We start from the raw sequence: 27,738 nt of genomic DNA on the forward strand, positions 1-27,738 counted from the left end.
GTGTAATTGAAGTCGGCGCATCATCCCTCCCGCGCCCAGAAAGTCGCCGGTGAGATTCTACCTACCTCACAACGTACCCACACCATTGATTTCCTGTTCTGGAAAACAAAGACATCTAGAGCTCCGAGACATCTGGTTCTCTGTTCGGCTCTTCTCACCCTACTTGGATCATGGTCCTGAGTGGACATCCACCCAGGCGGCCATCTACATTTGTCATCGGCTATCTGGAATCTTGTAGGATGAGCTGATAGTGAGGGTGTTCATTCCTGGAAGGGATGGTATATAAAGCAGAGCGTGCCATTCTTGGGACTTTGGAAGGGTATAGGGAGGAAATCATCAGCAGCAATTCAATAAACACCTTCCGCGCATACTTTAAAAATCCCAAATCTACCCGTATATATATATATATACATATATATATCCGTGTGCCTGGGATTCTATAGCGCTTTACTTCTCACCAAGGCAGTTTTGTGTATTTACCTGCGTATTGACATCATGCAGAGTGAATACAATGGCAGCCCTATTATTCCAAGCCTACATGAAACTCCGCCCCATCCCACTCCCGCCCCCGGACACCTTCGCCGACCAGACAGCCGTAGTGACCGGCGGCACGAGCGGTCTCGGCTTCGCCGCAGCGGTCCATCTCCTCCGTCTCGGCGCCGCCGAGGTCATCATCTCCGCGCGGGACGCAGCGCGGGGTCGTGATGCCGCGGCCCAGATCGCCTCGGAGGCGGCCGCCGGAGGAGACGATAAACAGTCCCTTGGCCAGGTCAGGGTTATAGAGCTGGATATGAGTCGGTATAGCTCGGTAGCAGCGTTCGCCGAGCAGGTAACACAAGTCAAAAGGGGCAAAGGGGGCGTGGATGTGGTCGTTCTGAATGCCGGCATGATTGGCACCGTGTATGAAAAGGGGCCCGAGGGCTGGTGAGTGGGATCCCTTCGTCTTATACCCTCCTCCCTGTCACGTGCCCTGCAGTTTGTCACGCTCGGACTTTCCTGGATTTTCTGATCGAGGGGAAGGATCCCTTCGAAGTCAAGAATGGCTGCTTCTCGGCTCAGGGGGCGAAAAGGGGCCAGCAGTTCATGCTAAGGACTTTCCCTATATACAGGGAACGAAACCTCCAAACCAATTCCCTTTCCACGGCCCTCCTAGCCGCACTCCTTCTCCCCTACCTCAAATCGGAAAGGGTGAGCCGCAGCTCCCCAGCCCACCTAACCCTCGTCGGCTCCATGCAGCACACCTCACCCGACATCAACCGTTGGCACAAATGGGCCAGCCAGGAAGATCAGGGCAGCGGTGGTGTACTGAAACATCTCAACCAGCCCGAGAACTTCATTTCGGCCGAAGACCGGTATGCCGCCACGAAGCTGATCCTGCAGTATGCGTTCGAGGAGCTCGTGAAGCTAGCGCGGAAGGATGGTGGCAATAGCCCGTGAGCATACCCCCCCTACCCGGCCCTCTCTGCCCCTTACCCCTTGTCACGGTTCACTAACCACAGCAAGAGTAGACCGCAAGTCATCATGAACGCCGTATGCCCCGGCATCGTCAAAACGGGACTTGCCCGCGACTACCAAGTCCGAGGCGGCCTCGGAATCCGGCTCGCCGTGCGCGCCTTCCAGGGCCTGTTCGGGAAGTCCGCGGCCGATGGCGCGCGGTCTTACCTCGCCGCCGTGATGACCAAGGAGAACCAGCATGTGAGTAGCAGCAGCAGCAGCCCCTGAATCTTACTCCCCCCTTTTCCTCCTATCTCTTTGAAAGAGACATGCTATGGCGTAGAGGACCCGCTTTCTAACCTTGTCGGTCGACGTTCTAGGGAGATTTCATCCAGTTCTACAAGAGCGAGACACGATACAAGGAGTAAGTTCTCGACCCCCAACCTCCAACGGCCGTCGCCCATTTTAAATATGACGTGGCCATTGATTAATGGATTTTCTCACCGTGTGTTTGTACATTAGGTCGCGAGGAAGGGTAATATCCTCACCTGCGGGCCAAGAAAAGCAGGCTCAAGTCTGGGACGAGCTGTGTCAGGAATTGGGGGCAAAGGTCCCCGGCTTCAAGGAGATACTACAGTCTGCTGCTAATTAGCATCCATGCTTAGTTTGTTACCTGTTAGCTTTCTAGTAGAGTTGGAAGCAACATTGCATTGATCGGTCTCTGATTTTCTGTCACATAATCCCAAACAGTCACGTTAATATCTTAGTGGTCCTTCATCACGTTTGTTCTGGCTGTAGGGGCAAGGTTCTCATGCAGTGCTTACTTAGATAGGTCTCATCGAAGTTCATGCACCGAGTTCTCGAGGCGAGTATGATCTTATAGATCAGTTAAAAGCTGGGGGTGAATTAATTAAAGGACTTGCTAATATATCACCTCAGAACATATACACAAGGCGCAAAGCTGTCATCGTCCTCCCCCAACACAATCTATGTAATAGTATTCTAAGATCCTGGAATTCCGGGCCGGACCTGGTGACCACTTTCCCGATCCGGCACCGAGCAACATCCCTGCCCGGTCAGCTTGTTAGTGCCTCAGACGCCTCTTCGAAAATCCAGACAGGTCTGGCCCGAGACCAGATCCGTCCCGACGGCTGCGATCATCTGCGCAATGGCGGCCTTGTGGGTCCCCGGGTTGTCGATGTCCTCGTCGTCCCACTGGAAGATGTCCCCTGCGAAGCAGAAGCCGCGATTCAGCCGGACAGGGATGTGGTCAAAGTCGACCGACCGCATCTGCTCTAGCGGCGGGATGCCTGGCATGTTGGCGTCGAAAAGGGAATGCTCCTCCTCGTCGTCCGAGTCTCCTTGGCGCTCTGCCTCCTCGGTCACGGTTTCGGCAGTACTCCCGGGGGCATTTCCGGACCCTGGAGCCTCCATCTCCAAGTAACCCTTGCCGTCGAACCGGGCCAAAAGATCATCGTCGACCTTTTCCCATCGGAGGGTGTCGGGTTCCAAAAGGTACTGCGGAGCGTAATCCATTTTGTATTTCATCTTGGGACACGTGTGGATGTAGTAGCCGGGATACCACCAGCGATATCCATCCTCCGTCGCCAGAGCAATCTCTCGCAGTGCGCCCAGCTTCCCGGGCTGCCACTTGTGTATCGACTCGTGGTACAGAAAGTAGACGGCCGAGACACAGTCAGGGAGCAGGTCGAGAACGCCGATGGCGACTAGCTTGCCATCGAGCCGGTAGCACTGGTGATAGGATCCCAGCTGCCGCTCCTTGCCGTTGTCCGCGGATCGCAAGACACTACGTCGCAGGGGGACCCGCACAGGAACCGCTTGAAGCCGTCTCTGCTTATCATATCCGGGCCTTCGTGGTGTACGACCCGCTGGTAGTTCTCAAACACGGCGTACTTTTCCTCGGTGAACACATCGGGCTCTAGCGTGACCTCGAATTTGTGCAGTGGCAGGGGCGGGTTCTTCAAGGTCTGCGCCTCGGCCTCGTGGATTCTCTCGACGAGGTCAAATTCCATGTCACGTTTCTTGGCTTGCTCGCGTGATCTTGGGTACAGGCGCGCCGCTTTCTTTGTGTACTCGTCACCAGCGACATGCTTGTTGAAGCGGTTGATGGCATGGCGCTGGTCCTTGGTGGCATGGAATTGGCTAGAATCCAGGCGCAGAGTATAGTGTGGGCAACAAGCCTGCCGCTGATTTGGTCTGTACAGGAGCGCGCCAGAGCGACGCCAGTATCGATCAAGCAATGACTGATAATATCCTGGGCTCATGGACGTTGCGCGGATATAATAGGAGCCTCCTGTGTCTTGGAAAGTCACATTAGAAATCGTGTACACCGTTTCCGCAATGACATGATTGCGTTAGTACATACTCGTCTTCTCCTAAGGCCAAGGAGAGATGAGGTTCATGGGCCCCTTAGCCTCTGACCTTGGCCTAGTCCGCTGGTCCGTTTTCGAGTTACAGCCGGGAACTTCACATGCACGCTAGACTTGAAAGAAACAGTCCGAGAAAACGAAAATGAGAAAGTGATGGACTACTTTACATACTCTTTTGAGTTTGCTCCCTGGGGTGCCACGGCAGTAGCCGCAACTAGAAGAATGCCTGTATCCTGTGGTTGGTTGGGTAGTTAGTATATATAACTCAGTAGTGTAGTCCGCATAGGCAGGAGCAGCCGCGATCACATTGGCCAGTAGATGATATGAACGGTTGTCATAGACTTCTATTGCCGTACATAAGTAAGAGCCAATCGCTTGTTTACGAGGGGCTTGCATGTGAGTGGGCTGAGCTAGATAAGTACACATCACCATGGCATCGCGCATCGTACATCGTATGCGTCGTGAGGAGGCGTACAAAGACATAGAAATGAGGGTTTAAGTCCCAAATGGGAGTTGATTGGCACTCGGAAACTAGCCGGGGGGCGAATCTGTCCCTATGTTCTGTGACTGCGTGGGGTCGACTTGATCGGCGCACTTGCGGATCATGGAAGGAAATAAAAAATTTGTAGTCATCGCGAGGAGGGGAAACAGCGTCTGGCAGGGCGACAAGGCGGACAAGCCGCAATGCGGCGGCTCACGAGGGACCAAATGGCTGGTAGCAATGGCTGACACCGGCTGCAGGTGCGACCTCTCAGGCCTTTCCCCACAGGCCGTGATGCAGGCCAGACAGCCAACGGTAGGCTGTGTTTGGTGCACGGGTCCGTATGGTTGGGCGAGAAGCGTGTGGACACTCGGGGGTGGCTAATAAAGCAGACGAGGCAGACTGGCAGAGAGACTGACCTATTGGTGATATGTAGCTGAATGCATCTTCAGGGGTGCTCGGCTGCTGCTGTACACCGGCTGGCTCCATAATGCCGTTAACGGGGCTTGGGCGGCGGTTTGCTTGCCTGTCCTGTATTCGATCGTCTTTCCCTTGCGAGAATCGAGCGTGGCTGCTTGGTGGGATGACGTCGTGCCAGCTACGGCCTCGCGACAACCCTACGCTGTCCTGTCAGATACCGAAGGGACCGTGATAAGCGAGCTCCGGAAGTAACCAGGCTGGAGGAAGGATGGCGATTGCTCAGCAAGTCCACTTGATATAAGCCGATCCGCCGATCCGGGACCGAACGCTAGGTAGGCTGGGCGATGAGTTTGGGGCGTTGTATTGTCGTCGTCGTCGTCGTTAGACCAGCAGAGCAGGTAGAATTTGCTTGCGGACCTGCCGATATGGGCATGAAAGACCAGGTGGAGCCGAGAGTGATGGTAGCTGTGATTGTGATAGTAATAAGAGACGCGATGCAAAGTCCAGCTCGAGGACCAGTGAGACAGACCAGCCCTACGTTAGTGCGTTCGTTTAAGTATCTTGGGGGCAGGTAAGGTAGGCAGGCAAGCAAGCAGTTTGATGGTCCGCTCGTGCAGGTTGTCGGCCAGTTGGCAAAATCGAGGACTCGGCAGCTTTGATAGACCAACACGGGCGGATTAATCAAAGGGTAGTGCAGTGAGACCTAGGTTAGCATCTGGGCGGGCGAGGGTGAGGGCGCGCAGGGCGGTGATGTGTTGAGAGAACGAGTCTAGACTAGCCGGTTGGACGTGACGCAAGTCGATCAGACCAGACCATGCTGCGCTGCCAGACCGGACGTCACCCGTCTTTCTGGATATGAGTGTAACGCGAGCTCGACGAATGACGGGTCGGGACTGGGCGATGCTACCGGAGGCTGATTGGGCTGAGTGGTTGAGTGCTGAGTGGGTAGGTCGGAGCGACAGACCGCCCACAACCGATCAATGAGAATTCGATTTGAAGGTCGACCGGCGTCTCGTTGCGTTGCGTTGCGTTGCGTTGCTTGCGCTTCCAATGCTTCTCGAGAACTCCCGGCTCAACCCTTTCCCCAAAACGATACACATACCAATGATCTTCGCGAGTGCTTGCTCCTAGTCCGCTTAAAGCGATATTATTGTTGGCAGTCCCCATCATTCGCTCCATCCCGGGACCTGCTACTCGTTGACAGCCGCTGCTCTCCCCTCCTCCTGCCGCATGGCTGCATGGCTCTGACGACCCCCACCTAAGATCTCCGTTGATCTGGCCGACACCCAATACCGTCAACGCTTGGGATCGAAGCCTCCGCCCAACTTCTACTTCTATGCGAGCAAACCACATGCAAGCCGGCTTGGCTTGTTCGTCATCGTTGCCCTAAAATCGCCAGTCTAGAGAAAGATTGCCATTCCCGTGGCCTCGGATGTTGGGTGTACAAGTACTTGCACAGGTATTTATGTACACATATCACGATACCTTATTCTCCGAGGAATTCTCCCGGTTTTCATGTTGTGGTGTGGTGCAAAGTGCATACATTCACCCAACCGACTAGTTGGTCGTCTATCGCCTTGGGTAAGCCAGTTTTGCGCCCGCTTGGGCATATGTGTGATGTGGAAGACTAAAAACAAAACATGTACCAATACCTGATTTGATGTTTTGAGTCTACGAGCATAGATTTTGCATGACCCCCAATGAGCCGTGTTGGCAGACCCAGCCATAGTCCTAGAAGTTGGATCAAGGGCACAAGGGTCTTGGGGAATCCATCTGGGCTAATATGCGAACTATCATGCCCAGGCGTTCAAGGCAGTACCTATGGATGTACATGTTGGTATGCATCGACGCGGCAGAGGCATATATAAATAGCATGTGGAAACGAGTCCAGTCTGGTGAGACGATACACCCAGACCTATACCTGCATGTGTCTAGGTACATTTCCTCGGGGTACTTAGGTTACTATGCTGGTGACAACGTTGTGAGCAGGATTCCCTCTTCACGAGAGGGGTGGCAGCAGCTGGCCTTGTTCGTGGGTTTGCACATGCGCCTGATGATGATGAGGATGATGATGAGGATGATGATGAGGATGATGATCTCCTGGATCTCTAGGCCATACTCGATCATTACAACAGGAAGGAATCTAACACTACTGGGCAAGGAACAAGCCCAAAGTGTGTGAGAGGTTGAATAACACCGCCATTGGCATATAGCAGTCATGTCCTATTACGAAGCCCCAAGTTGTATTTGCCTTGAGAGGTATGCACTTACACACTGTAGATGTGAGATGCAGCGACTGGCTACATGTTTTGGGGGCCTATCCGCGATTGACCTAGGGCATTAATGCTTAACCTTAACCATCGGTGCCCCTATTAATAGTGCACCCTGCTCACAGGGTCCCGAGTCTTACATATTACTTAAGTATGTACAGAGACACACAGGTAACATGTAACATGATGGACACAATCAATTGACTAAGAGGTTATCTAGTTGACACCAACTCCGACGCGCCGGAGCTGACCTACCCAGAACACATACTGAAGAAGTAGTACCTGACCTGACCTGACCTGACCTGACCTGACTTGACCAGGGCTTTCGTTAATCCCACGCGAGCCGACGCTTGCTTTTGCTCCAGCGAATGCATTCCCACTGTTTACTTCAAGCCTTTCCCACTCTTCCAGACCGCTAGGTCCCTGAAGAAGCCACTTGCCCTCTTTTAGTAATACGACACACGCTCTCGGCGTTAGCCATTCAACCATTCTGTGTATGCGATCTGATGCCAGTCATGTAGCATCTGGTGTGCTTGGCCAAGTGCGACTGACATGGGACGCAGGCTTTCTTCTACGCGTATGAAGATACACGCTAGCCCCCTAGAAGCCAGGTGGTGGATTGATCATTCGTCAGTCCCTAGGTCCATGTCGTGAGAACTGCTAGGACCTTGGGTGACTGGAGAAGTCCATGTGTTCGAGTTCAAGTTACCTAGGACGGAGCTGCATATGCACAAGAGGTATGGATCGATTCGGATTGGCGTGGGCTCGCGTGGGCTGCTGTCACCTTCAAGAACAGGCACTTACGTGTAGTACCAAGTACTACCAACAATAGGCTACAGTGGCTAGGCTCTTGGTTAGTATAAAAGCCAACTTTAATTTCCTTGTCGAAAAAGTCGTGTGCTGCCCCTCCATTCAAGAGATGTTGAATCCCTCACAGGTATTGATGAATGGCACGGCACATCGCACGAGACATGCAAAGGCCATTCTGCCACCAAGAGCTCCCGGCTCCCAAAGTAACAACAACCCTCTTCTCCTGGCTCGTGTGGATGCGTTGCATCTGATTCATACATGCCTTAGCTACTGAGGACATTTCGCGCTTAGCTTGCTAGATTCCTTTGCCTAACCTCCAGTACATGTACTTTTACCGATCATACCAAATACCTGCGCTGTCTCTCCCGCTCAGCATACATAGAGCCGGCTTTGTCTCCTTGTCCCCTCTTCTCTCTTCCGTCCTCACCCGTAAAAAAAGTTGCTGGAGGGGCCTCTTCCAACCCTTCCCCTCCAAAAACCTCCCAGATTTTTTTTTCCTTTATTCCCTTTTCGGGTTTCGTATTGGTCGGTGGTGCCCTTGCAGCAGCAGCATTTTCAAACCTACGTTAACTGTAAGCAAATGAGCAATCAGCTCCCTCCCCCCAGTTGCCAATCCTGCCCCGCAGTCGTCACAGTTGAAGTTGCAACAGAGACAAAGCGAAGGAAAAAAAAAAAAAAAAAAAAAATAAGGGTGGCCTTTGTCAGCGGTTTGGGATCTGTTCCGAACGAGTCCAGCCCACTCGAGTGCAGCACAGCGCAGCGCACCTGGTGCAGTGCGCAGTGCATGGCATCCAATCCAAGCGGTGCAGCTTCGGCCCAGTCCAAACCCTTCCCGAAAGACCATCTTTTGACCTGTTGCGACGTGCTGCCTGTACCTCCCTAACCTGCATCCTACCTACAACATGATATGTTTTGATACATTCATACCTTCAGTTACATACATATCGTCCGCTGGATCTTAATAAAGCACCTCGACTGCCTGCACCTTTTACTGACATAACCCAACAAAGCAAACCAAGCATACCAAGCAGGCACCTTCCTACTCCAGCCAGAGCCGTGCAGCTCCTTATTGCGTGCTCACCACCCGTCTACGGTCGACCAGACCTACATCAATACATTACAGTACCTGCAACAGGCCCTGCACCACCTGCCTGCTAGCCCGTGTGCCTGCTAGCTGTGTGCTCTAACCAGCTGCTGTCTGGTGCTCTCTCTTTTTTGAGGGGCCCTCATTCAATTCATCACTCCCAGTCAGCCAGACATCCCGTCCTCAGCTTCATCATAAGAGGAAAACGACACACTGTCATAAGCACCAGCTACCACCAGCTACCACCACCACATTTGATCCGTTCACCGTCCGGAACATTACCTGCACTTCCCCATTTGCCTGGGCTGGGCTGGAAATTGAATATTGGCCGCGTCCAGCTGTCCCATCCATGGTACATGCAATACCACCTTTAATTGCAGTACCACAAATCACACACTCTCTATTTGCGCCACCCCTTGACGCCCACGCCTAAACTAAGCAAGGCAAAGCAGAGCAAAACAGAGCAAAACAGAGCAAAGCAGAGCAACGCAACGCCAAAGCTCCAGCCAGCATTAGCATTCACTGAGTTTGTTCGAGTCTTCGCTCACTGCCTACCACGGACGGCTTACACTTATTCATTCCCCCATACTCTCCCACACAATCGCACCTCGCCGCGATCCATTCAAGGCCCTGCCCTGTTACCACCAAACCCAACAGTAGCCTCGTCCCGATTCCACCATATTTTACTCTACCCTCTTGAGCAATCTTTGATCATGAAGTCGCACAATTTTAGATAACGTATTTCTCCATTGCCAGCTACATCCAGCCGGAGAAAGCTCTCGTCTTTGGACTTTTATATCTTTCCCTTCCGCCACTGGACACAACTGGGTCTGGATTCCTTCTCACCACAACCTGCAGAGCAAAAAAGAAGAACACCAACCGCTCGTCCACACATCTCAGCCAGGTGCAATTGCAACAATGGCATCTAGTTCAACAACGACCGACACCAATGGTCGCTCCATGGAGTCCCGCACTGGCCGCAGCAAGCAGCGTAAGTCACCGATGCTGAATTGACTCGCCAACTTCGTTCTCGCTTTTCAGGAGGTTTGGGCGTCTGAGACTTTGTGGGGATCAGCTGACCCTTTCTTTGATAGGCTACAACTCTAATGGTGAGCGGCTGGTAGCTGGTGTCGTCCCCTTGACAGAGGATAAGAAGTTTGTGCTTCTTATCCAGTCGACTCGGCGCAAAGGCTGGGTGCTCCCCAAGGGAGGCTGGGAGTCTGACGAGGAGTGTACCGAAGCCGCTTCCCGCGAGGCCTGGGAAGAAGCCGGCATCTCCATTCAGATCAACTACGACCTGGGAGATATCCTGGAGACCAGACCTCCCAAGAAGACCCACAAGGACCCTTCCAAGTCGGTCTATCGCTTCTACGAGGCCACAGTCCTTAAGGAAGAAGACGACTGGCCGGAGCGCCACAAGCGGGAGAGATGTTGGATGTCCTTCGCACAGGCCAAGGAAGCTCTCGAAGCACGCCCGGAACTGCTGGAGGCACTCACGCGGTCTACTATGCAACGTTGACCACCTCCGGGGCGTCTCTAGACCTAGATCTCACATCTCCCCTACTAGACCGCGGTCTTCCTTACCTGTTCGCACTGCCCATTGACGGTACTCGGCGGGCAAGATTGCATAGAGCTGGATCCTGGAGTTTTTCGGTCTCGATTTGATTTATGTGCTTTGACACTTCTGCTTGGGTTCGGTATCTCAGCATGGCATTTGAGCGTTCTTGATTTGGTATTTCCCTTAGGAATCAGACGTGGATTCTGCATTAGATGGGATCCCAAGATCATCCTCCTTGAACTTTCTAGCCATAGCACAACACTTCTGATTTGGCTATACATGAAAAAGGAGGGGAAAACATGCATCCTGAGGCGTTGGTGGCTAGCCATGATAGAGGGGTCACACAATATGAATTGGCGCTGATTGGTACATATAAAACAAAGATTTCGACTTTGGGGCTCATGGGTTGGCGCAGTTTGGTAGATGCCCTCGCATGCATCACCAGGGCTCGCCCCCGGAATCGGAACGGTAAAAATACACCTGTGGCGGCTGGTTTGACAGGTTTGGCCATGCATATACACATAGACGAAGCGGATACCTCACTCATGAGTAATGATGCTGCACACCCCGTGATTTGCGACTTGGACCATTCTCGAGAGCTCTCTGCCGTCTTTGTGGAATTGCATTCTCTTGGGCCCATCGGGAACGACCCTGTTGTCCATCATGCAAGTTGGCCTCGGAATCGTGTGAAGCAATGCCAAGTACCTACCGATGAGTCTTCCGTCTTTTCGAAAGATGAAAAGGAAGAGGCGAGAAAAATAAAAGCGACCCAGAGGTTCAAGAGGCACTGAGCTCGCATCAGAATTGCTACACTGGCCTCAGGAAATCCAGAGAGGCTAAGTAATGGGAAGGAGCCTCACTCGGTGCTCGTGTCGGTAAGTACTTACATATGCATCTTGACAATTCCGAACTTCGCTTGCTCGTTGTTGAACTTGGTCTGTATATAGGGAGAAAACGTTCTTGGTGCTTTTCCTTTGGGCGGACGATTCTTACTTCGCTATGATGAAGTATGAGTGAGAGCAAGGAATAGCAAGAAAATGAGAGAGCGAGGGAAAACAAGGAAATGAGAGAGAGGCGAGGGACGACCAATTGGCTGTCAGTCACACAGTAGCTGATGTGAAAGCGAATGCTACGCTGGAGAGATGCGTGGACGAGAAACGTGTATGATATACTGTTATTTGGCGAAGATTTGACTACATGGCAGAAACATGATCTTCCTCAGTAGGTAGTCACTATATGGTTCAAGAAGACCTGCCGAAGTTGTGGGCAATTGGAATCGGCTGTGTATTATTGTTCAAGTGTATACACACTAGGCCTAATAAGAAAAACTATTAAATTCAGGACGTACTTTCCCCCATCCTTTTCGAAGATGAAGGATGTCCCCTGGCTTGTAGCGGAGTGAATATTGACCGGAGAGAAAGATTCTGGGATAAAATGCCGTTAAGCGGCAAGCCCCTACAGAGAAATCAAGACATTATTAAGTGTCTGTGTTGACGGACAACACCCCCATGAATCCCATCTACCTCGGAGCCGCGCCGAAAAACTCGGCACTACTCCGCAGCCCCATCTCCGGCGACTTGGACGACTTCGGCCGACTCGGCATCGTAGGAGGCGGCCCCTGCTTCCGGGCCTTGGGGAACGTCGCGAAGCTGGGTCCCGTCCGCGTGGCCGGGTTGATGGTGGGCGGAGGCAGCAGCGCGGGGATCGTGGGCTCGCGATCGAGGACCTCGCTGCTCTTGCGCAGGTTCGGGATCGCCGGGGCGCCCGGACGCTCGGGAGAGCCGCCGGGTCGCGTCGATGGGCCCATGCCTTGGCTCGACATCATGCTCATCATGCTGACGCCGCCCTTGGGGGTCTGACGGCGGCTTCGACGTCATCATCGCGTTTGCCGCTGCTGCCGTTGCTGTGACCTTCAGGGGAAGTCGTAATCACCTCGGGCGGGACCATGGGAAGCTCCCCGTCCGACTCCATGTCGCTGCTGTCGCGGAACTTGAAGCGCGCCGCCGCGGATACGATGCTCGCGCGCGTGCTGCGTCTCGTGGAGGGCGGACGCCATCCGGGCCCGTTGTTGTCGCCGGCGCCTCTTCGGAATTCGGGCGTCTTCGGGGTGATCACGGAGTAGCGGGCGCCGCTGGCTGACCGTGTCGGTGGTGGTAGTTCCACTACCGTTGGCAGTGGCGGCTCCTGCTCCTGTTGCTGTTGTTGCTTTTGTCGGGGCGTCGGAGGAAGGGGTGATGTTGGCGCAGGGGAGGGCGCATCCGGCCATTGTTGTTGGGGCGGAGGTGCTGGTTTGCGTTGTATCGGTGCAGGGGCAGGCGCTGGAGCCGGCGCAGGGGCCGGAGCTAGAGCTGGTGGTTCGTCTTCGACCTTTGGCTGTTGCTGCTGCTGATCTTCTTTCTTTCGGCTGTTAACCCGTATTATCCGGACCGTCTCGGCGCGACCGACGTTAGGCGGCTTCTGCAGCCGGAAGCTCTGAGACCCAACGCCGTACACATCCGGATTGTTCTTGACTGTCTGCGTACGGATCTGTCCTTCACCATAGTCGCTCGTCGCAAGCCCCACACTGCCAAAGGCTTCCTTTTTGGCAGTGAAGGGAGTAAACCCTGGAAGCTTCAACTTCTCCATTGCATTTGCGCTGGCCCTTTTGGCATTGAAGAACGCACCGCTCGACGGGGCGGCGCTTGGGGCGGCGCTCGGGGGAATACCCTGGACTGCGATGGGTTTCCCGGCATCGTACGCGGCATTGTACGCAGCGCTCTTCTCATCGGCCAGGTCCATACCGCCGCCTTGTAGCGCTTCTCGGTTCCTCCGTCCCCTTCGGCGGCAGCGCATGATGAGGAACGCGATAATGGCTGTCACTATCACAGACCCAACCACGGAAACTGACACAATAATCGCCAGATTCTGAGCCGAGATCGAATTGCTTTGGACCTGTGCCACCAAGTTGTTGGCGTCGCCCTGCTTACGGTTAGCTTGTACATTCTTTCATAACGAAGTCGTCTGCACTCACTCTGACACCACTGGCATCTGCCCTGGCCTGTTGAATTTGGCTTGCTGCTATGTTCATGGCACTAGCGGCGCTGGCACTGGCAGATGCACTCGCGACACTGATGTCGCTACTGGCGCTCGACCGGATACTCGCCAGGTTAGCAGACACCTGACTGCTGAAGGAGGAGGATGCTTGAGATATCCTGTCGTTTGCCTGTTGGCTCGCCTGGGATACCGCGCTTGATGCCGACGATTGTGTTCGCGATAGCGCCTGGTTCGCTTGGTCGGCATTCTGGTTTGCCGAGCGGATGGCCTGGTCCGCCGACTGTCGGACGGATTGTGCTGACTGTGATATCGAGGAGGCCGTCGACGAGACGGACGATATCGACTGCGACAGTCTCTGGATCTCCCCCGACAAAGCGTTGATTTGTCCCTGGTCTTGTCGCTTTTGGGGGGCCGGCGTCGGCTTCGGCATCTGTAGACATCGAACATCCCGTGCTGGTAGTACTGTGGGGTTGGGTAGAGTCTCGAGGATGACTCTCTTCGGGACAACCTCCCTCTCGACCACGATGTACTGGACTCGCTCCCATATTACCGCTTCGATCGTCTCTGGCACCGGCGCGGGATTGCCGGACCACTCCGCCGTTCCATCATGTCCACCACTGGCCCATGCCTGAATCGTGGCCAGCCCGATCAACAGGTTGCAGTATAAGAGCCGGCTCTTTAGCATTTTTCATAATCCATAACTCGCAAAGGCGCCGGTCCCCTTTGAGTTGTCGTCTGGACGATATGTCATTAAACAAAAGATGAGTGAGATAAACTCTAGAAGAGAGAAGAGAGATGGGACTGGAAGGAGCCGGTCACATGGGGGTAACTTGAAAGGCTCCTTGCCTCCCCTACCCCATCATGAGCGATATCCAAGCGGGATGGCATGCCCCATATTCGAGCAAGTGCCGTACCCTCTTTCCCCTAGACTATATCGGTCCATCACAGTCATGCATCATCCATGTCGACGAGATGCCGGGCTATCGATCAAGACGTTCGGTCGACGACAGGCAGCTTCCGGAATGCCGGGGGGCCCTGTTGACCGGGGGTTTGAGGCTCACTTGGCCGCAGTCTGCCACCGTGACCAGGGCGCTGGTACAATCCCATCTTTCTATTTGGTATAGACGCCCCACGTTGGTTTAGACGGGGCTGTATGATCTGCGACCCTAAACAGCACTGTAAATGCGCCAAGACTGTCACGTCCAATTGACAGCAACGGTTTCGACCGGGATGACTTGCATTTGAACTCAGCAGCTCTATGCCATTGGCACGACGACTCACCATAGAAACATAGACACTTTCCCGTTATAGCAGCTCGGCCCAATGGTTCTTCAATGTATGCAGGCTGCCAAAAGTCGCAGTACAGTAGCTTATAGCTGCCGCTACACCACCCCCTCGCTCACAGGTAGGTCTGATCGACGAGGGCCAGTTCAATGCTCTTTATCCGGATCTTCAGGTGGCCGAGGCCAATAGAAACCTTTTCTCCAGGCCCAAAGCAGCGAGAGCAGATCGGTTTCTTTCTTCGGGTTATCCGGCGAACTATTCGGCTGGCTCCAAGAACGGAAACAACTTTACCCATTCTACTGTTCTCCTTGGGTACACCCAGTAATGAAAACACCTTTGCTGAACAAGCCATCGTCTGATGCGCAAGTGTCACCACCCCACGTCTGAGTAGACGCGGCGCACGATCCCGAAAGGTGCGAACTTCAGACGAGAGATGAAATGGAGTGGAACAGGGGTGGCTGGGTGGGAGAGCTTCGGGATGTCACTGAGATTGGTCTGGACAGGCCAGCCCGAATGAAGGCGAGAGCCATAAACTGGTTGTGACTATTCTTGACCACAGCTAGGTTACGTGGTGGTGACTGAGCGAGAAAGCCGAGGGAAGTGAGCCTCATAGTGGGGGCCCGACAGGGACCGGTAAGCGTCTGAAACCGTGACTTGGGTCCAGGTTCGCCTCGGGTTTCGCAATGCCGGGCATTCGCCAGAACTGCTGTGCTCTCAGTTGGACCATGGTCGCCATTGCGGAGGCCGTTGCAAAATTAAGCTCGGGCAGCTTGATTCTGAGCTTGGCAATTTTTGATGTACCAAGCATGGATGTCTAGAACCATGAGGAAGAGAAGACCAGAAAACAATACAAAGTTCCTGCGCGTAAAGTACGAATTCCGGGCACAACCTGAGGTGCCAACATTCAACGACGCCATCTCCGGCGTACGTTGCGGTTCCTTCGATCGGATGACAGGCCGTCGAGAGACGCAGCAAAGCACATAGGAACAGATGATGATCGGTGATGATGGCAAAAAGTCTGTGTAGAGGCATCCAGCTTTAGTGCCTCGGCTGTGTGAGAAACGAGGAAGGTGTATAAGTAAGTCAGCTTCGATAGACTGAGAGGGAGGCAGGCACATTGCATCATGGGGGGCCTCGATTCTGGACGCTTCTTTACTGAAGCAGATTGATCAGGTCAGTGACCAAAGTAGAAACACTTGAGTCCGAAGGTGCAAACACCATTGAATGTAGGTAGTCAGTCGGAGTGACTTTGTATCTGTGTCAAGTTGTCAACTCATCTTGACGAGTCGATGCTTGTCTGCTTGCCTTCTCAAATCAAAGTTCTGGGTTACCTATCCCGTCCTTCCAAGCCCCCCCACTTTGCGCACGGCCCCCCACTGCATGTTGCCGCCGCTTCAAGTTTCTTCCGACTGGAACCTCATCGTCTCTCTCGCGGCACCTGAACTTCTAGACCTAACATTGGCCAGTTGATGACGTCCTTTGCGAGGTTGTGTAAACAGTGACCACGAAAAAATTAAGCAACCAACGCTGCCCTGCAACCGACGCGCGACGCAGATGTCCTAGCTGCGCACTGCCTTGCGACCCCAACTATCAGTCCACATCTCTCCATGGACTGCATCGAGAAAGCCGACTCTACCTCAATTACTACCAACCAGATGATATGATGATGGAGAACTTAACCATACACGACCCGTCGCCCCAACAGGGCGCGCCGATGTCGCAGACTCTCGGACGAGCACCGCCGCCTCAGCAACCTCAGCAGTTGCCTCCCCAGATGTTCACGACCGCAGCCCAGCTGCTCGATCTCACGGATAGTATGGCGACGACACCCTCGAGCGCACCGCTCTCTCGTCTATGCTAGAGCTGACAGGCCATGTAGAGAAGCTTCTAATTTGCCTGCGCGACGGTAGGAAGCTTACAGGCATCCTGCGAAGCTGGGATCAATTTGGTACGTTTGGCTTCTGTGCTGCTGCGGCTGCGGCAGCTCTGGTTTCTGCCACCACGAGTTGGAGCAACGTGTGACAACAGAGAGCTTTGGCTGGGTTCTAATGCATGAGCGGTGATGCAGCAAATATTGTTCTACAATCCACGATTGAGCGCATATATGCGCCTCTGCCGGACGCCACCGAGGCTTCCCCCTAAAGGGCTACTATGCGGACAAATCCCACGGCATCTTCCTCGTGAGAGGCGAGAACGTGCTGCTTCTGGGAGAGATCGACCTGGACAAGGACGACGACACGCCCGCGGGCTACGAGATGGCCGACTTCAAGGCGGTCGAGCGCATGGCCAAGGAGAAGAAGGCGACGGACAAGTCGAGAGAGAAGAACAAGCTCAAGAAGCTGGCTACTCTGGGCTTCGAAGGCGAAAACCTGGGCGAGATCCTACTGTAGCAGACTGGCAGGAAGAAGATGGCTGGTTGCTACCACAGCCAAACGACGGGCTGTGTCGCGCTGATGGGAAGGATATATTCAGGAAGGGGTTTTCGGGACTTGTACGGCAGAATATTGTGAAATGCCCCCGATACCACCAATTCCGAGGATATTCTTGCTGAGCTGGAGTGACTGGCCTTAGCACGAACAGATCCGAGTACGGACTCCATCATCCAGAATACGTGGAAATGAACTCCGCCTAACCACCTCTCGCCACCGGGCGATGCGTTTGTTTTTGGCAGCATTTGCGCGGCTCTTGTGACAAGCAACCGATGTTATGAGGCCACAGAGTCCCACCGTCAAATCGCCGCTGGACACGCACACGAGTATTCTGCAGTGACTCTACGTTGGGCGCTTATGGAGCTGCATGCTAGGCCATGCTGTGATGCATGATAGGAAGCGATTGCTACTTCTGTCGTGACCATTTGCGTGAACCAGGTGTGCGGTGCATTGCATTGCATAATAATCCAATACACATTATGTCGAGGCCGAAAGCGAAGAAAAAGATGTGCAAATGCTACAGTGTGGTTGTGTTTAAGTACGTTTCGCTAGCTAGGCGTCTTGACGGCTGAGTTCCGCGAGAGGCTATTCTCGGATCCTTGTCAGACAGGCTGGCGGAGGTGGAAATTGGGTACCATACTGTCGGGTCCAGGAACAGAGGGTTGGACAGCAAAGCACATGCCACAAAATCGACTGACAGCGGCGGGATGGAGGTGTGGATGGCCTGCACGGAGTTGCATTTGTCCAATACCTCCGAGCCCATAAGCATATATTACTCGTAACCGTGAATCCCAAGGCCTAAGGCCTGGGAATGATAAATAAATATTGCCTGCCTACTTACTTACGGAGCTACATGCCTAGACTCAACGGCCCCCCTGAAGCTGAAGAGAGATGACCCGCCCGTGGGGTAGAAGATGGTTGATTGGCTTCTACGATCCACGTGCTTGCAGACTCTGGGTTGGGCTACCGGTATATTTGTCAATGATCATCTCCCTGCATACGTACATGTGTATGTATGTACAGGTAATTACAATAAATGCAAGCCACCATGCTGTGTGATGGGAGAGTGCCGTAACGAGCAGCCCGCAGGACAAGCGCCCAGGTTTCGGGGTTCCGGGCGAGACGGGGTGTCTGTATGGCTGGATGGGGTGCAATAGGCGAGATGCGAAATGCGACTTGGTGCCAAACGGTTGCGAAATATATCGACGTTCAGGCTGGAGTTTGGAATTGGCTTTCTCGGCCCAACCAAGCAGACATGGACTGTATTTCGTCTCCCTGTTTGGTACTCTATACTGATACAGATATAGTCGCGTAGTACAGTCTATGCAATGCAGAGATTCGAAAGGCAAGGGGCTGCTGCGGTTCTCTACGTACATACGATGACCCCGCGCAGGAATGATGATGAGCCTCTTCCACCTGGAGAAGGAGAATGAATACAGCCGACTTGTACATCTGTAGCAGTAGCTCAATTCTGCCCATCTCAATTCCAGAGCTCCCTCCTGGTGGCGCTTTTTTGATGCGCCCTTGGCTTGGTCTGGCCTGGGCTGAAATGCGAATCAAGATCAACTTTGGGACGGGAGCAGGGGAGGGGTCGTTGGCACTAACGCCTGAACCGGAACATTGGGAAAGTGCGCCCGCTACGAGACTAGAGGCTAGAGACTAGAGACTACAAGACACTTGCAGACTTGCAGACTACCACCCACTGAGACGGACGCCTGCAATGCGAAAGAAAGACTGTCCCGAGTCCCAAGTCCCAAGTCCAAGTTGTAGACCGATGCATCAATCTGGTGACTGACACCCTCCCCATAGGCCGCCGAATCGATCAATTGCTCCCAGTACAATCCCATTGAACACCTCCTGGCTCTCTCTCCATACCCACCACCGGGCTCCCTCCTCCACCTGCTACGAGCCTCTTCTCCGGTCAGGACTGACGCGCTGGCCAAGAGCTCCAACAAGCTCGACCAACAACCATCCCACCTCGGTATCGCAAAGTCGCCACAGCCAACAGCTCCTGTTTGTTTGTCCATAAGGCGGCCATGCACCACGACTGAAACAGAAGCCCACCCCATCCGATCGCGCATACACACACGCACCTGCGGCGACAGTCCTTCCCATCCTACTGCGTTGCTATTGTGAACCGCCGCCCACCAAGCTCGGCCCGCTCTTCCTGTCACATCCGGAAACGGGAAGCTGCACCTTGGGAAGAGAGGGGGAGGCAGGCAAGCAGTTGCAGACCCTCTTCGTTGCCCCCAGTCCGGCTTAACAGTGTACACTCTCAGCTCAGAGCTTGCCTGGGCTTGCCTCTTCTTGGGTCCCGAAAGCAAGGGTTTCAACACCGGTGCCGAGGCCTGCCTGTCCAGGAACCACCCGAACGAACGACCGCACACACCCGATCGATCCTACGCGAACATTCTTTCCATCCCTAGCTACCGATCTCATTACATACTACTTCGTTCGTGGCCACGACAGGGACGTGATTGCCTACGTACTCGGGAATATCTGGACCTAGTCAATCCCTCTGCGAGGTTTATATTTTATATCGTGACGGGACGTAGCCGCTTGAGCCGACCAAGAGAACCAGACCCTTCGCCTCGAGATGCTACCGCGCCTGCACTCTACCGGCTACTTCGAAGGATAAGACTTCCCAGTCGCGCATACCACACTCGGGTGACAAGGCGTGCTTGGTTTCTTGTCAACCGTTGCCACCAAAGCATAGCGGAGATCGCATCTCGAAGAGTCTGCCGAACCAGATTGAGGCCTCTCCCCCGCCCGAAACAACGGCCATGGAGTCCATCAATATTGCGGCCATAGGAGCCAATGGGGTGGGCAAGTCTCACTTCATTCAGCGGGCGATAGGTCTGCCGAAAGCCCCGGGGCCCCAACCGACTGCAGCGCGCATCTTCATAGACAACGTGCCTTACGCCGTAACCCTTTTCGAGCTCGATCTCGAGTATTTTGATGTGAATCCAGAGCGGCAGATACAATGGCCCAGGCAGATAGGTGGGACCATGATGCCCGCAATCGACGGTGTCCTGCTCCTGTACGACGTGATGAACAAAGAAAGCATCATGGAATTACCACAGACTTTAAGTAAGTCAACGACCTGTCTGAAATCTTTGGGGGTGCAATTGCTCGTTCGTAGACTAATCATGAGCAGCTGCACTGGTCAATTCATCTTTACCCACGGTACTTGTTGCGACCAAGTGTGACAATCCCGAAAACGTGAGGCAGGTCAACACAGAAGCGCTCGCTGCCGCTTGTCAGTCATGTGTCTCAGACTTCAAGACCTCAGCGAGCAAACCCGAGAATTCGAGGAATGCCTTGTTCAGGTTACTGAAGGTTCTGGTGATGAACCGCCAAGGTACGTTGGATAATTCCAGACTCTTGATGTGTACCAGAGAGGTCCCTGGACAGGCCCAGGGGACTATGGTGTACCCATGCAAGAGCGATGTTTTCAGGATTTGTACTGACTTCATGAAGCCGAGGCTTCTGGCACAAGGCGACGAGCAGCCTCCGTGGCTCACCTTGATACCCCACATGACTCAACAGGAACGCGGCCCATGAGCCAACATAGTAAGCATAGCCGTGCTAGTTCAGATATGTCACTTGTGCGAGGTTTGCCACCGCAGTCAGGTAAGGAAGGACATATCTTGATTTCCCCATATTGAATATCCAGGACGCTTACCTTTACTGCCCCAATGCAGCCGGTGACGACAACCAGACTGTCTCTAGTATGTTGCGGACCCCGGGCATCCGTCTGGACCGCCATAATACTACGCCGTCCTTCTTGGACATCGAGGAATCTGACGGAGAATCATTTCACTACAACGACGACATACCCATACTACAGCGGAATGACGATATAAGCTTTGATCGCCCGGCGAAGAAGACGGGAGTCACGTTCGACGAGCTAGTCGACCGCCTACTCGCCCCTAAGATGTCACGATCAGATAGTAATTTCGCTGACGTCTTCTTATGCTTGTATCGCAAATTCGCTGCGCCTGGCGAGCTCTTCACTGCCATCTTGACACGGCTGGATCAGGTAAAGGAGGACAAGTCCGTGCACTATCTTACGAAGACGTCGTCGCAGCTTCGCATCATAGAGGTGGTGGCCAAGTGGGTGGCGTCGTACCCCGGGGACTTCGCCAGGCCAACCACTCGAAAAACGCTGGAGGACTTCATAAAGCACTTGTCATCCGAGCCCATATTCGCGGCGGCAGCGCAGCAAATGCGCCGCAACCTCGAATTCAGCGTGTTCGAGGATGACGACACCGGTTGGGCCAAATCGGATGTAATAGAAGAGGACTCAGCCTCTGGTGCGTCCAGTCTGGGTAGGCCCGACGGCCCGAGAGGTTCAGATGTTACCGAAAGCATAAGCTCTCTGAGCGTGGAGGACCACAATCCTGCCCGGCGGCCATCGGCAACTTCCTCCCTCAACACCGATATTGGCACGACAAAGGTGCACCAGTTCCAGTTCCACTCGTACGAGGACTACGAGCGAGAAGCTGCGACCATGGTGCCGACATATACCATGCCTCTGACTAAATTCCGCTATCACATATTTATGGACACGTCAGACGATGACATTGCCGACGAGATCACGAGGATCGACTGGGTTATGTTCTCTTCCATCCGGATTCGTGACCTCGTAAGGCACGTCAGCCTGAACGCACAACAGCGGGAAAAGAGCAGAGGCATGAAGAACGTGAACCGAATGGTGACCCACTTCAACCACATCGCCAAATGGGTGGCCAACATGATTTTGATGCGGGACAAGGCCAAACACCGAGCCCAGATGCTCGAGAAGTTTATGAGTATTGCGCTCAAGTTGCGGCAGCTGAACAACTACAACGGCCTCGCAGCTGTGCTGGCCGGCATCAACGGAACCGCCATCCATCGTCTTGCCCAGACCAAGGCCCTCGTGCCTGCGGACGTGCAGAAACGGTTTGCGCGACTTGTGCTACTGATGGGCACGCAGAAGAGTCATTTCGCCTACCGATTAGCGTGGGAGAACTCGCCCTTGCCCCGCATCCCTTTCATGCCCCTGCACCGAAGGGATCTGGTCTCGGCCGAGGAGGGTAGCATGACCTTTATTGGACCAGAGGGCGACCGCGTCAACTGGAAGAAGTTTGAGGTGCTCGGCGAGGTTTGCCTGCCCATTATGAAGAGCCAGGGCACGCCATACCCAAACCTGACCAAGCATGATGTTGCGAGGGAGCTAATTCTGGACTGTTTGATGCCTATTGATGATGAGGTACGTGATAAACCACCCCCGCTTACCATTTATTACCCTGGGAATTATATGAAACTCTTACTAACTAACTGTTGCTGGATGTATAGGATATTTACCAGCGAAGTGTCACGGTAGAAAGCCAGGGCACCGGCGGGTACGATGCCGGGAAGAAGAAGTTCCCCTGGTTTGCCAAGCAATAAGCGGGCAGCTTACGATGTGTTCATATTCGTTCGCTTGAGCTTGCTTGAGGATGTGTACAGGTTGCCTTCCTGCCTCTATTCTGTATTTCTCGGCCACGGTTGCTGCCGGGTCCTTGTTCAACAATATTCTCAAAAGGTTTAGCGGGCTTCTGCTTTTTGACGCGACGATGACGGGGAATATCTTTTTGGTTATTATTATTTTTTATTGTGGAGATTCTTTTTGGATGAAGGCGAAGTAACTCACCACCCCCTGAACTCGATGGGTTTATAAGGGAGAGGAAGGAAATGGAGGAGGATGGGGCGACGACCAAATACCACACCACACATATGCAAATACATGTATGGAGGAAGAACATAGAGATTTTCCCGAATCGATATTCGAATTTGGTGTGTCTGGGTATTTATTAAACACAACCGAGTTTTACTGATTTCTTCTACTTGCTTCGTGGTCCCATGCTGGTTGTCGCCCGTAATAGATTGACTCGGCACAGGCCAGACAGACCCCATTATCGCCGATGTCAACCACTTGCCTGAAATTCTGATATCCAGTCTATAATCAATCACCTTCCCACTTGCCTATCTACCCGGCTTGGAGGATTTTATTGACAGGTAAGTAAGTAAGCACCTACTCAGCGCAGCAGGTCCAATAGGAGGCAGGGAGGTGGAGGTGGGGGACAACCATTGAATGCTGCATACCTAGGGATGAGAGAGGGTGTGTTGATAATGCCTAATAACTGGCTGTTCTGTCAACGGTGGTCGAGTGGTACTGTTCACATGTCCTATGGTGCTTTCTCGGGGGTACTCCCGGGACTCAACATCATGAGTAGTAACTCACATACAGTACACGCACGTTATGCCTTTCCCATCCACCTCCATCCACACACACCGTGTCTGTTAAAGGAACTCTCGGAAGGGAACACCTTCCTGCAAGGTTGTCTGTCCATCATACATAATAACATCATATCAAACTACATACCGGCGGGGTAAAAACGATTTATAGGAAAGATGTCGCGATTCTGATCTGTGTAGCAACCTATCGCAAACTATCATTGTGTGTGAGTGAGCCTTCTCTCCCTCCGTCATTGGGGAGTAAAGGCCAGGGGTATATCCATGTCTACTTGTACAAAGCAACTAGTAAAACTGCAAACTCGCCAAATAGTCGCGCTTCGTCTCTTTTCCTCTTCTCGTCCATCCACGCATGCGCTCGTCGTTTTCTATATCATGATTTCGTAATTCTTCCTCTCGTTGCTCCCGCCCGTTCCGTTGACGGGGAAAGATATGGAACAAGACTGGCTTGAATGCCATCGTCATCGCAGCCTTTGTTCCGAAAGAAAGTGATGCTGACATGCTGCTTCGTGCCCCCTTCCTTGCCCCTGTCGACATGCTGCTTACTGCCGATCAACGGCAGTAGTCGCATGCAACAGAAAGAATGTGATAGGCAAACCAAACGCATACGAAAACAAAATGACGATGATGCTTCTCGTGTCGCGATCGTTCGTTCCTCAATGGCCGCCGCGTCCACCCCCGCCGCCGCCAACACCACCACGAACAGATCCACCTCCACCTCCTCTACCGCCTCGGTTACGGCGCTTGCCAGAACGACCCTACTTATCCTGTCTCGCACCACCACCGGCCCTGGAACCCACTCCTTCTTGTTGATTCTCCTTCTGCTGAGACGACGAAGCCGCCGACGGGCCGGGAGCCATAGGCCGTCCACCCGCCAATGCAGCAGCGGAAATGACGCGTACCGGAGCTGCTACTGCTGGTGGCACGATCTTCTTCGTCGGACTCTTGCCGCGCTTCGAGCCAGAAGTAGTAGCAGGAACCGGAGCAGGAGCAGTCACAACCTGAGTGGCCTTTCCGCCAGTACCACGACCATTCTGCTGCGACGGCGGAGGATTGTCCAAGTCCAGACCTGCCACGCCAGAAACCAGTGATTCGGCCGTAAGAGGACCGTTGAGCGACGCCGGCGTCTTAACCCACCCCCGCACCCGATCCATCTCTGTCTCCTCCGCGACGAGCCGCATGAGCGCCGCGTCTTCCTGGGCCACCTCGTTGCGGTCGATGTCCTCCCAGCCGAGCTTCTGGAGGACGGTGCTGACCATGTGCTGGTAGCGGCGGTGACTGACGACAATCTCGCTGACGTCAAAGTTCTCGATGCCGTTCAGGCCCTGAATCTTCTGCAAGCCCGCCACGCCGTACTGCCAGCTGCTGCTGCGGTACATGAAGCCCAGCATGTAGTCGTTGTTAGAGTAGACGTTGACGAGGCGGCCCGCCACAACGCTCTTCATGGCAGCCCAGACGCGCACCTCGGTCGGGCAGGGCGCGCCCATGAGCACCACGTTCTCGACGACGCCGAAGGCTCGCTTCTCTGACAGCTGCATCAGGCAGTTGTAGATGATCCGGGCACCGAGGCTGTAGCCGACCAAAGTGATGGCCCGCTCACCCTGGAGCTTGTTGATGATGGCGTCCGCGAGGATAGCACCGACCTTCTCGGCTCGCACCATACCAACGGTCCAAGGGTTGTCGATGACCTTGCTGATCTTGACGAGGTCGGAGGGCCAAAGGGAGCTCTTGAGGCTGTCGAAGACTGGGGGGGGAGGTTAGCTAGTGATCGATTAATCTCCAAAGACATATATGTTTCAAGACCTACCTGTTCTCTTAGCCATCTCCTTCTTGGCCATAGTCCATGACACGCTACCCAGTGCCGCCTTGAGGGAAACGCCTAACTTCGTGAGAGCTTCTATCTCCCATCGAAGCGCGTAAACCTCGTTCTGGTGGCCGAGGGCGCGCCAAGCCTTGGTGACATCCTCCTTCTCCATCAGCCAGCCGCTGATACCGACCATCATGCGCATGCGGCGGTCGTCAGGGACCAAGTCCTTGGGGTCGACATACTCGCGGTCGAGGGCGCCGCGCAGGGGCAGCAGCGCAAAGTCTTGGACATCCTTGAGGTACGTTTCCATCTTGCTGGTTGCTCGAGCGCCGTACAAACCGAACAAATTACCAACGGCGATGGTGCTCTCTGCCATCGTCCCAAGAAGTCCGGCGGCGGCGGAGGGTCCCAGGCCCAAGCCTCCAAACACGGTGCCGATGCCGGCCGCAACTAACGGCGCGGACAAGGTTCCAGTGTGGGCGGCTAACAGGACCGCTGCACTAGCAGCGCCCTTATGGCGGCGGGACGTTCTGCCTTCCTCTAGGCGTTTCTGCGCAATCTCTTCGGGCGTGACATTCTTGATGATCTGCGCCAGGCCCTGCGCGACTCGTATCTCATCCTGTGCTAGAACGCTGACCGGGACATTCAAGGACGTGGCAAGGTAGAACAACAAGATGCGCGAGTAGGTGTAGTAATTCTCGAGGCCGAGAAGTAAGAGAAGCAGGGAGTGCAAGATGCAAGCACGCTTTTCCTTGGGTAACTCAGAGAGCTGCGTGGGAAATGCCGGGTACAGGCGGGCAAAGGCAGCGTTGGACTCTCCATCCGCGGTGCTTACACCTTTTTTTCTATACATTAGCAACCAAATACTCAAAAAATGTACCAAAGGGTAGGGATATAAGCAATAGACCGCCGTCTTGCTGCGGCAAGGAACGGTCAGGAGAGAAAGAATAAATATGGGGCATTCAGGGGGCAGTGAAGGGAGGTGGTGATGTCAATATGAAATACAAGGTACGAAGGACGCAAAAAAGAAATATCGAGACAGATACTTGCAATGGAGTCGCCGCAGAGGAAGAACTTACCACCACCACTCGGTCTCGCAGGTCTTCCTCTACCGGCGGCGCCACCGCCCCGTCTGCTGCTGGCATTACCTGGTGCGTGCTGCGGCCCCTGGCTCACAACGTTGCCGCCGTTTCCGCCGTTCTTGATCGTGATGTCGCCCATGCGTCGCAGGATGTTGCTGCGCCATTTGCCTATATGGGTGAGCGCGTCCCGCTTCAGCTCCACCATGCTGGAGGTGATGACATCGACTTCGTCCCGCTTGACCATGGCCGTGGCCTCTTGGATGGACTTGGGGATCGCCAGGGCGCCGCCCTCTGACTCCCTAGCCAGCGCAATCAGTGCCGGCGGGATGATAGGGGCAGGCGGGACAAGTTCGGGCTTGGGAGGTTCCTTTCGCGGCTTGGGCTTCTCCTTCTCCTTGACGTCCTTGCTTTCCTTATCCTTATCCTTCTCGTCAGCCTCTTTCTCGTCGTCCTTGTTCTCGGTCGTGGGTAACAGCGGTTCCAAGCCGAAGAGGTGGGCGTACTTGGCACTTCTGGGATTCGGGATGATGGCCCAGGTAGCCGCAGGGGGTCTGGATACCGTCAAGGGGCTCGCCGGGGCGGGTTGCTGTCGTAGTAGTTCCAGGACCCATGGTGTCGAAGACGTCGCGAAGGTTCCGCTGCATCGTGTCCATGATGGCGAAGATTAATTGCTGCAGCTGCTGTCGCTGTTCATTGTTGAGCATGGCACTGAGGTCCAAGTCGAAGCGCTTGGTGGGAGGAGGTCCACGAGCACCGCCCGGTCCTGCCGGTCCTCCTCCAGCACCAGCGCCGCCAGTGTTACCTCGCCGACCCATTTCCTTGGTTTTGGTGCGTGGTGTTGGGTTGTCGTTATTGACACTGGCTTCGTCTGCAGACGAGCCGGGGGAGGAAGATAAGTCCATTATTGCGGAGGCACGCGGCGACACGCGGGTCCTGCCTTCTCTTGTAATAGAATCAGGCAGTCGCACTTGGGTGTTGTTGCTTCAAGTGGAAGCAACGATGTTCCCTAAACAAAGAGTGTGCTGGAAGCGACGATTAGGTGAAGCTCGGCTCAGCCTGCGTCTCTCTCCTAAAGACCTGGAGACTATCTCGATGGACAACAGTCCGTAAAAAGCAGGTCGGTTATGCACTTAGATACAAAGAGCTCATTTGGGATCACAAGTCAAGTCTCGGCGATGCGAATCAATTCGGAGGCCTACAAATGGAAGGGTGTGGCCTTTGTGTAGGACAAACAGCCATTAAAGCTCAGTGGCTTAACCATGCAGTTTTCTAGAGATTTCTTCATCGCTGCAGGCACCCGTCTGGGCGATTGTCATCAGTGATCAGATGGAGCAAACAATCGGTCTGTTCTGGCACTTCCTAGGCCTAGCTGTTTGA

General features: G+C 54.0%; 9 protein-coding genes across 9 annotated transcripts; 5 read left to right on the plus strand and 4 right to left on the minus strand.

Annotated features, from left to right (window-relative positions):
- Window positions 1-511: 511 nt before the first annotated feature.
- Window positions 512-2,086, plus strand: PG986_009854 (short chain dehydrogenase/reductase family oxidoreductase; the record flags this gene model as incomplete). The annotated part of the gene is made up of 4 exons (XM_066846076.1): window positions 512-924; window positions 1,110-1,433; window positions 1,509-1,695; window positions 2,003-2,086. 4 exons carry the CDS (start codon window positions 512-514, stop codon window positions 2,084-2,086), a joined length of 1,008 nt encoding a protein of 335 aa, XP_066698474.1.
- A 440-nt stretch (window positions 2,087-2,526) lies between these two features.
- PG986_009855 (Arginine-tRNA-protein transferase) lies at window positions 2,527-3,719 on the minus strand (the record flags this gene model as incomplete). The annotated part of the gene is made up of 2 exons (XM_066846077.1): window positions 2,527-3,241; window positions 3,265-3,719. The coding sequence occupies 2 exons, from the start codon at window positions 3,717-3,719 to the stop codon at window positions 2,527-2,529; spliced, it is 1,170 nt and encodes a 389-aa protein (XP_066698475.1).
- A 1,683-nt stretch (window positions 3,720-5,402) lies between these two features.
- On the minus strand, window positions 5,403-5,904 carry PG986_009856 (uncharacterized protein; the record flags this gene model as incomplete). Its single annotated transcript, XM_066846078.1, has 2 exons — window positions 5,403-5,647; window positions 5,697-5,904. 2 exons carry the CDS (start codon window positions 5,902-5,904, stop codon window positions 5,403-5,405), a joined length of 453 nt encoding a protein of 150 aa, XP_066698476.1.
- Window positions 5,905-9,807: 3,903 nt separating this feature from the next.
- PG986_009857 (NUDIX hydrolase domain-like protein) lies at window positions 9,808-10,408 on the plus strand (the record flags this gene model as incomplete). The annotated part of the gene is made up of 2 exons (XM_066846079.1): window positions 9,808-9,880; window positions 9,984-10,408. The coding sequence occupies 2 exons, from the start codon at window positions 9,808-9,810 to the stop codon at window positions 10,406-10,408; spliced, it is 498 nt and encodes a 165-aa protein (XP_066698477.1).
- A 1,547-nt stretch (window positions 10,409-11,955) lies between these two features.
- PG986_009858 (uncharacterized protein) lies at window positions 11,956-12,306 on the plus strand (the record flags this gene model as incomplete). The annotated part of the gene is made up of 1 exon (XM_066846080.1): window positions 11,956-12,306. The coding sequence occupies one exon, from the start codon at window positions 11,956-11,958 to the stop codon at window positions 12,304-12,306; it is 351 nt and encodes a 116-aa protein (XP_066698478.1).
- PG986_009859 (uncharacterized protein) lies at window positions 12,278-14,165 on the minus strand (the record flags this gene model as incomplete). The annotated part of the gene is made up of 2 exons (XM_066846081.1): window positions 12,278-13,405; window positions 13,458-14,165. 2 exons carry the CDS (start codon window positions 14,163-14,165, stop codon window positions 12,278-12,280), a joined length of 1,836 nt encoding a protein of 611 aa, XP_066698479.1.
- A 2,262-nt stretch (window positions 14,166-16,427) lies between these two features.
- Window positions 16,428-17,154, plus strand: PG986_009860 (uncharacterized protein; the record flags this gene model as incomplete). The annotated part of the gene is made up of 3 exons (XM_066846082.1): window positions 16,428-16,578; window positions 16,635-16,780; window positions 16,909-17,154. The coding sequence occupies 3 exons, from the start codon at window positions 16,428-16,430 to the stop codon at window positions 17,152-17,154; spliced, it is 543 nt and encodes a 180-aa protein (XP_066698480.1).
- Window positions 17,155-19,976: 2,822 nt separating this feature from the next.
- Window positions 19,977-22,626, plus strand: PG986_009861 (ras guanine nucleotide exchange factor domain-containing protein; the record flags this gene model as incomplete). The annotated part of the gene is made up of 5 exons (XM_066846083.1): window positions 19,977-20,283; window positions 20,351-20,554; window positions 20,674-20,826; window positions 20,898-22,447; window positions 22,534-22,626. 5 exons carry the CDS (start codon window positions 19,977-19,979, stop codon window positions 22,624-22,626), a joined length of 2,307 nt encoding a protein of 768 aa, XP_066698481.1.
- A 1,604-nt stretch (window positions 22,627-24,230) lies between these two features.
- Window positions 24,231-27,263, minus strand: PG986_009862 (uncharacterized protein; the record flags this gene model as incomplete). The annotated part of the gene is made up of 4 exons (XM_066846084.1): window positions 24,231-25,216; window positions 25,280-26,116; window positions 26,359-26,818; window positions 26,865-27,263. The coding sequence occupies 4 exons, from the start codon at window positions 27,261-27,263 to the stop codon at window positions 24,231-24,233; spliced, it is 2,682 nt and encodes an 893-aa protein (XP_066698482.1).
- Between the last annotated feature and the right edge of the window lie 475 nt (window positions 27,264-27,738).

The sequence above is a fragment of the Apiospora aurea genome (genome assembly GCF_038362705.1).
Source record: "Apiospora aurea strain CBS 24483 chromosome Unknown utg000006l_segment0_segment0, whole genome shotgun sequence".
In the NCBI taxonomy this organism is placed as follows: Eukaryota; Fungi; Ascomycota; class Sordariomycetes; order Amphisphaeriales; family Apiosporaceae; genus Apiospora; species Apiospora aurea.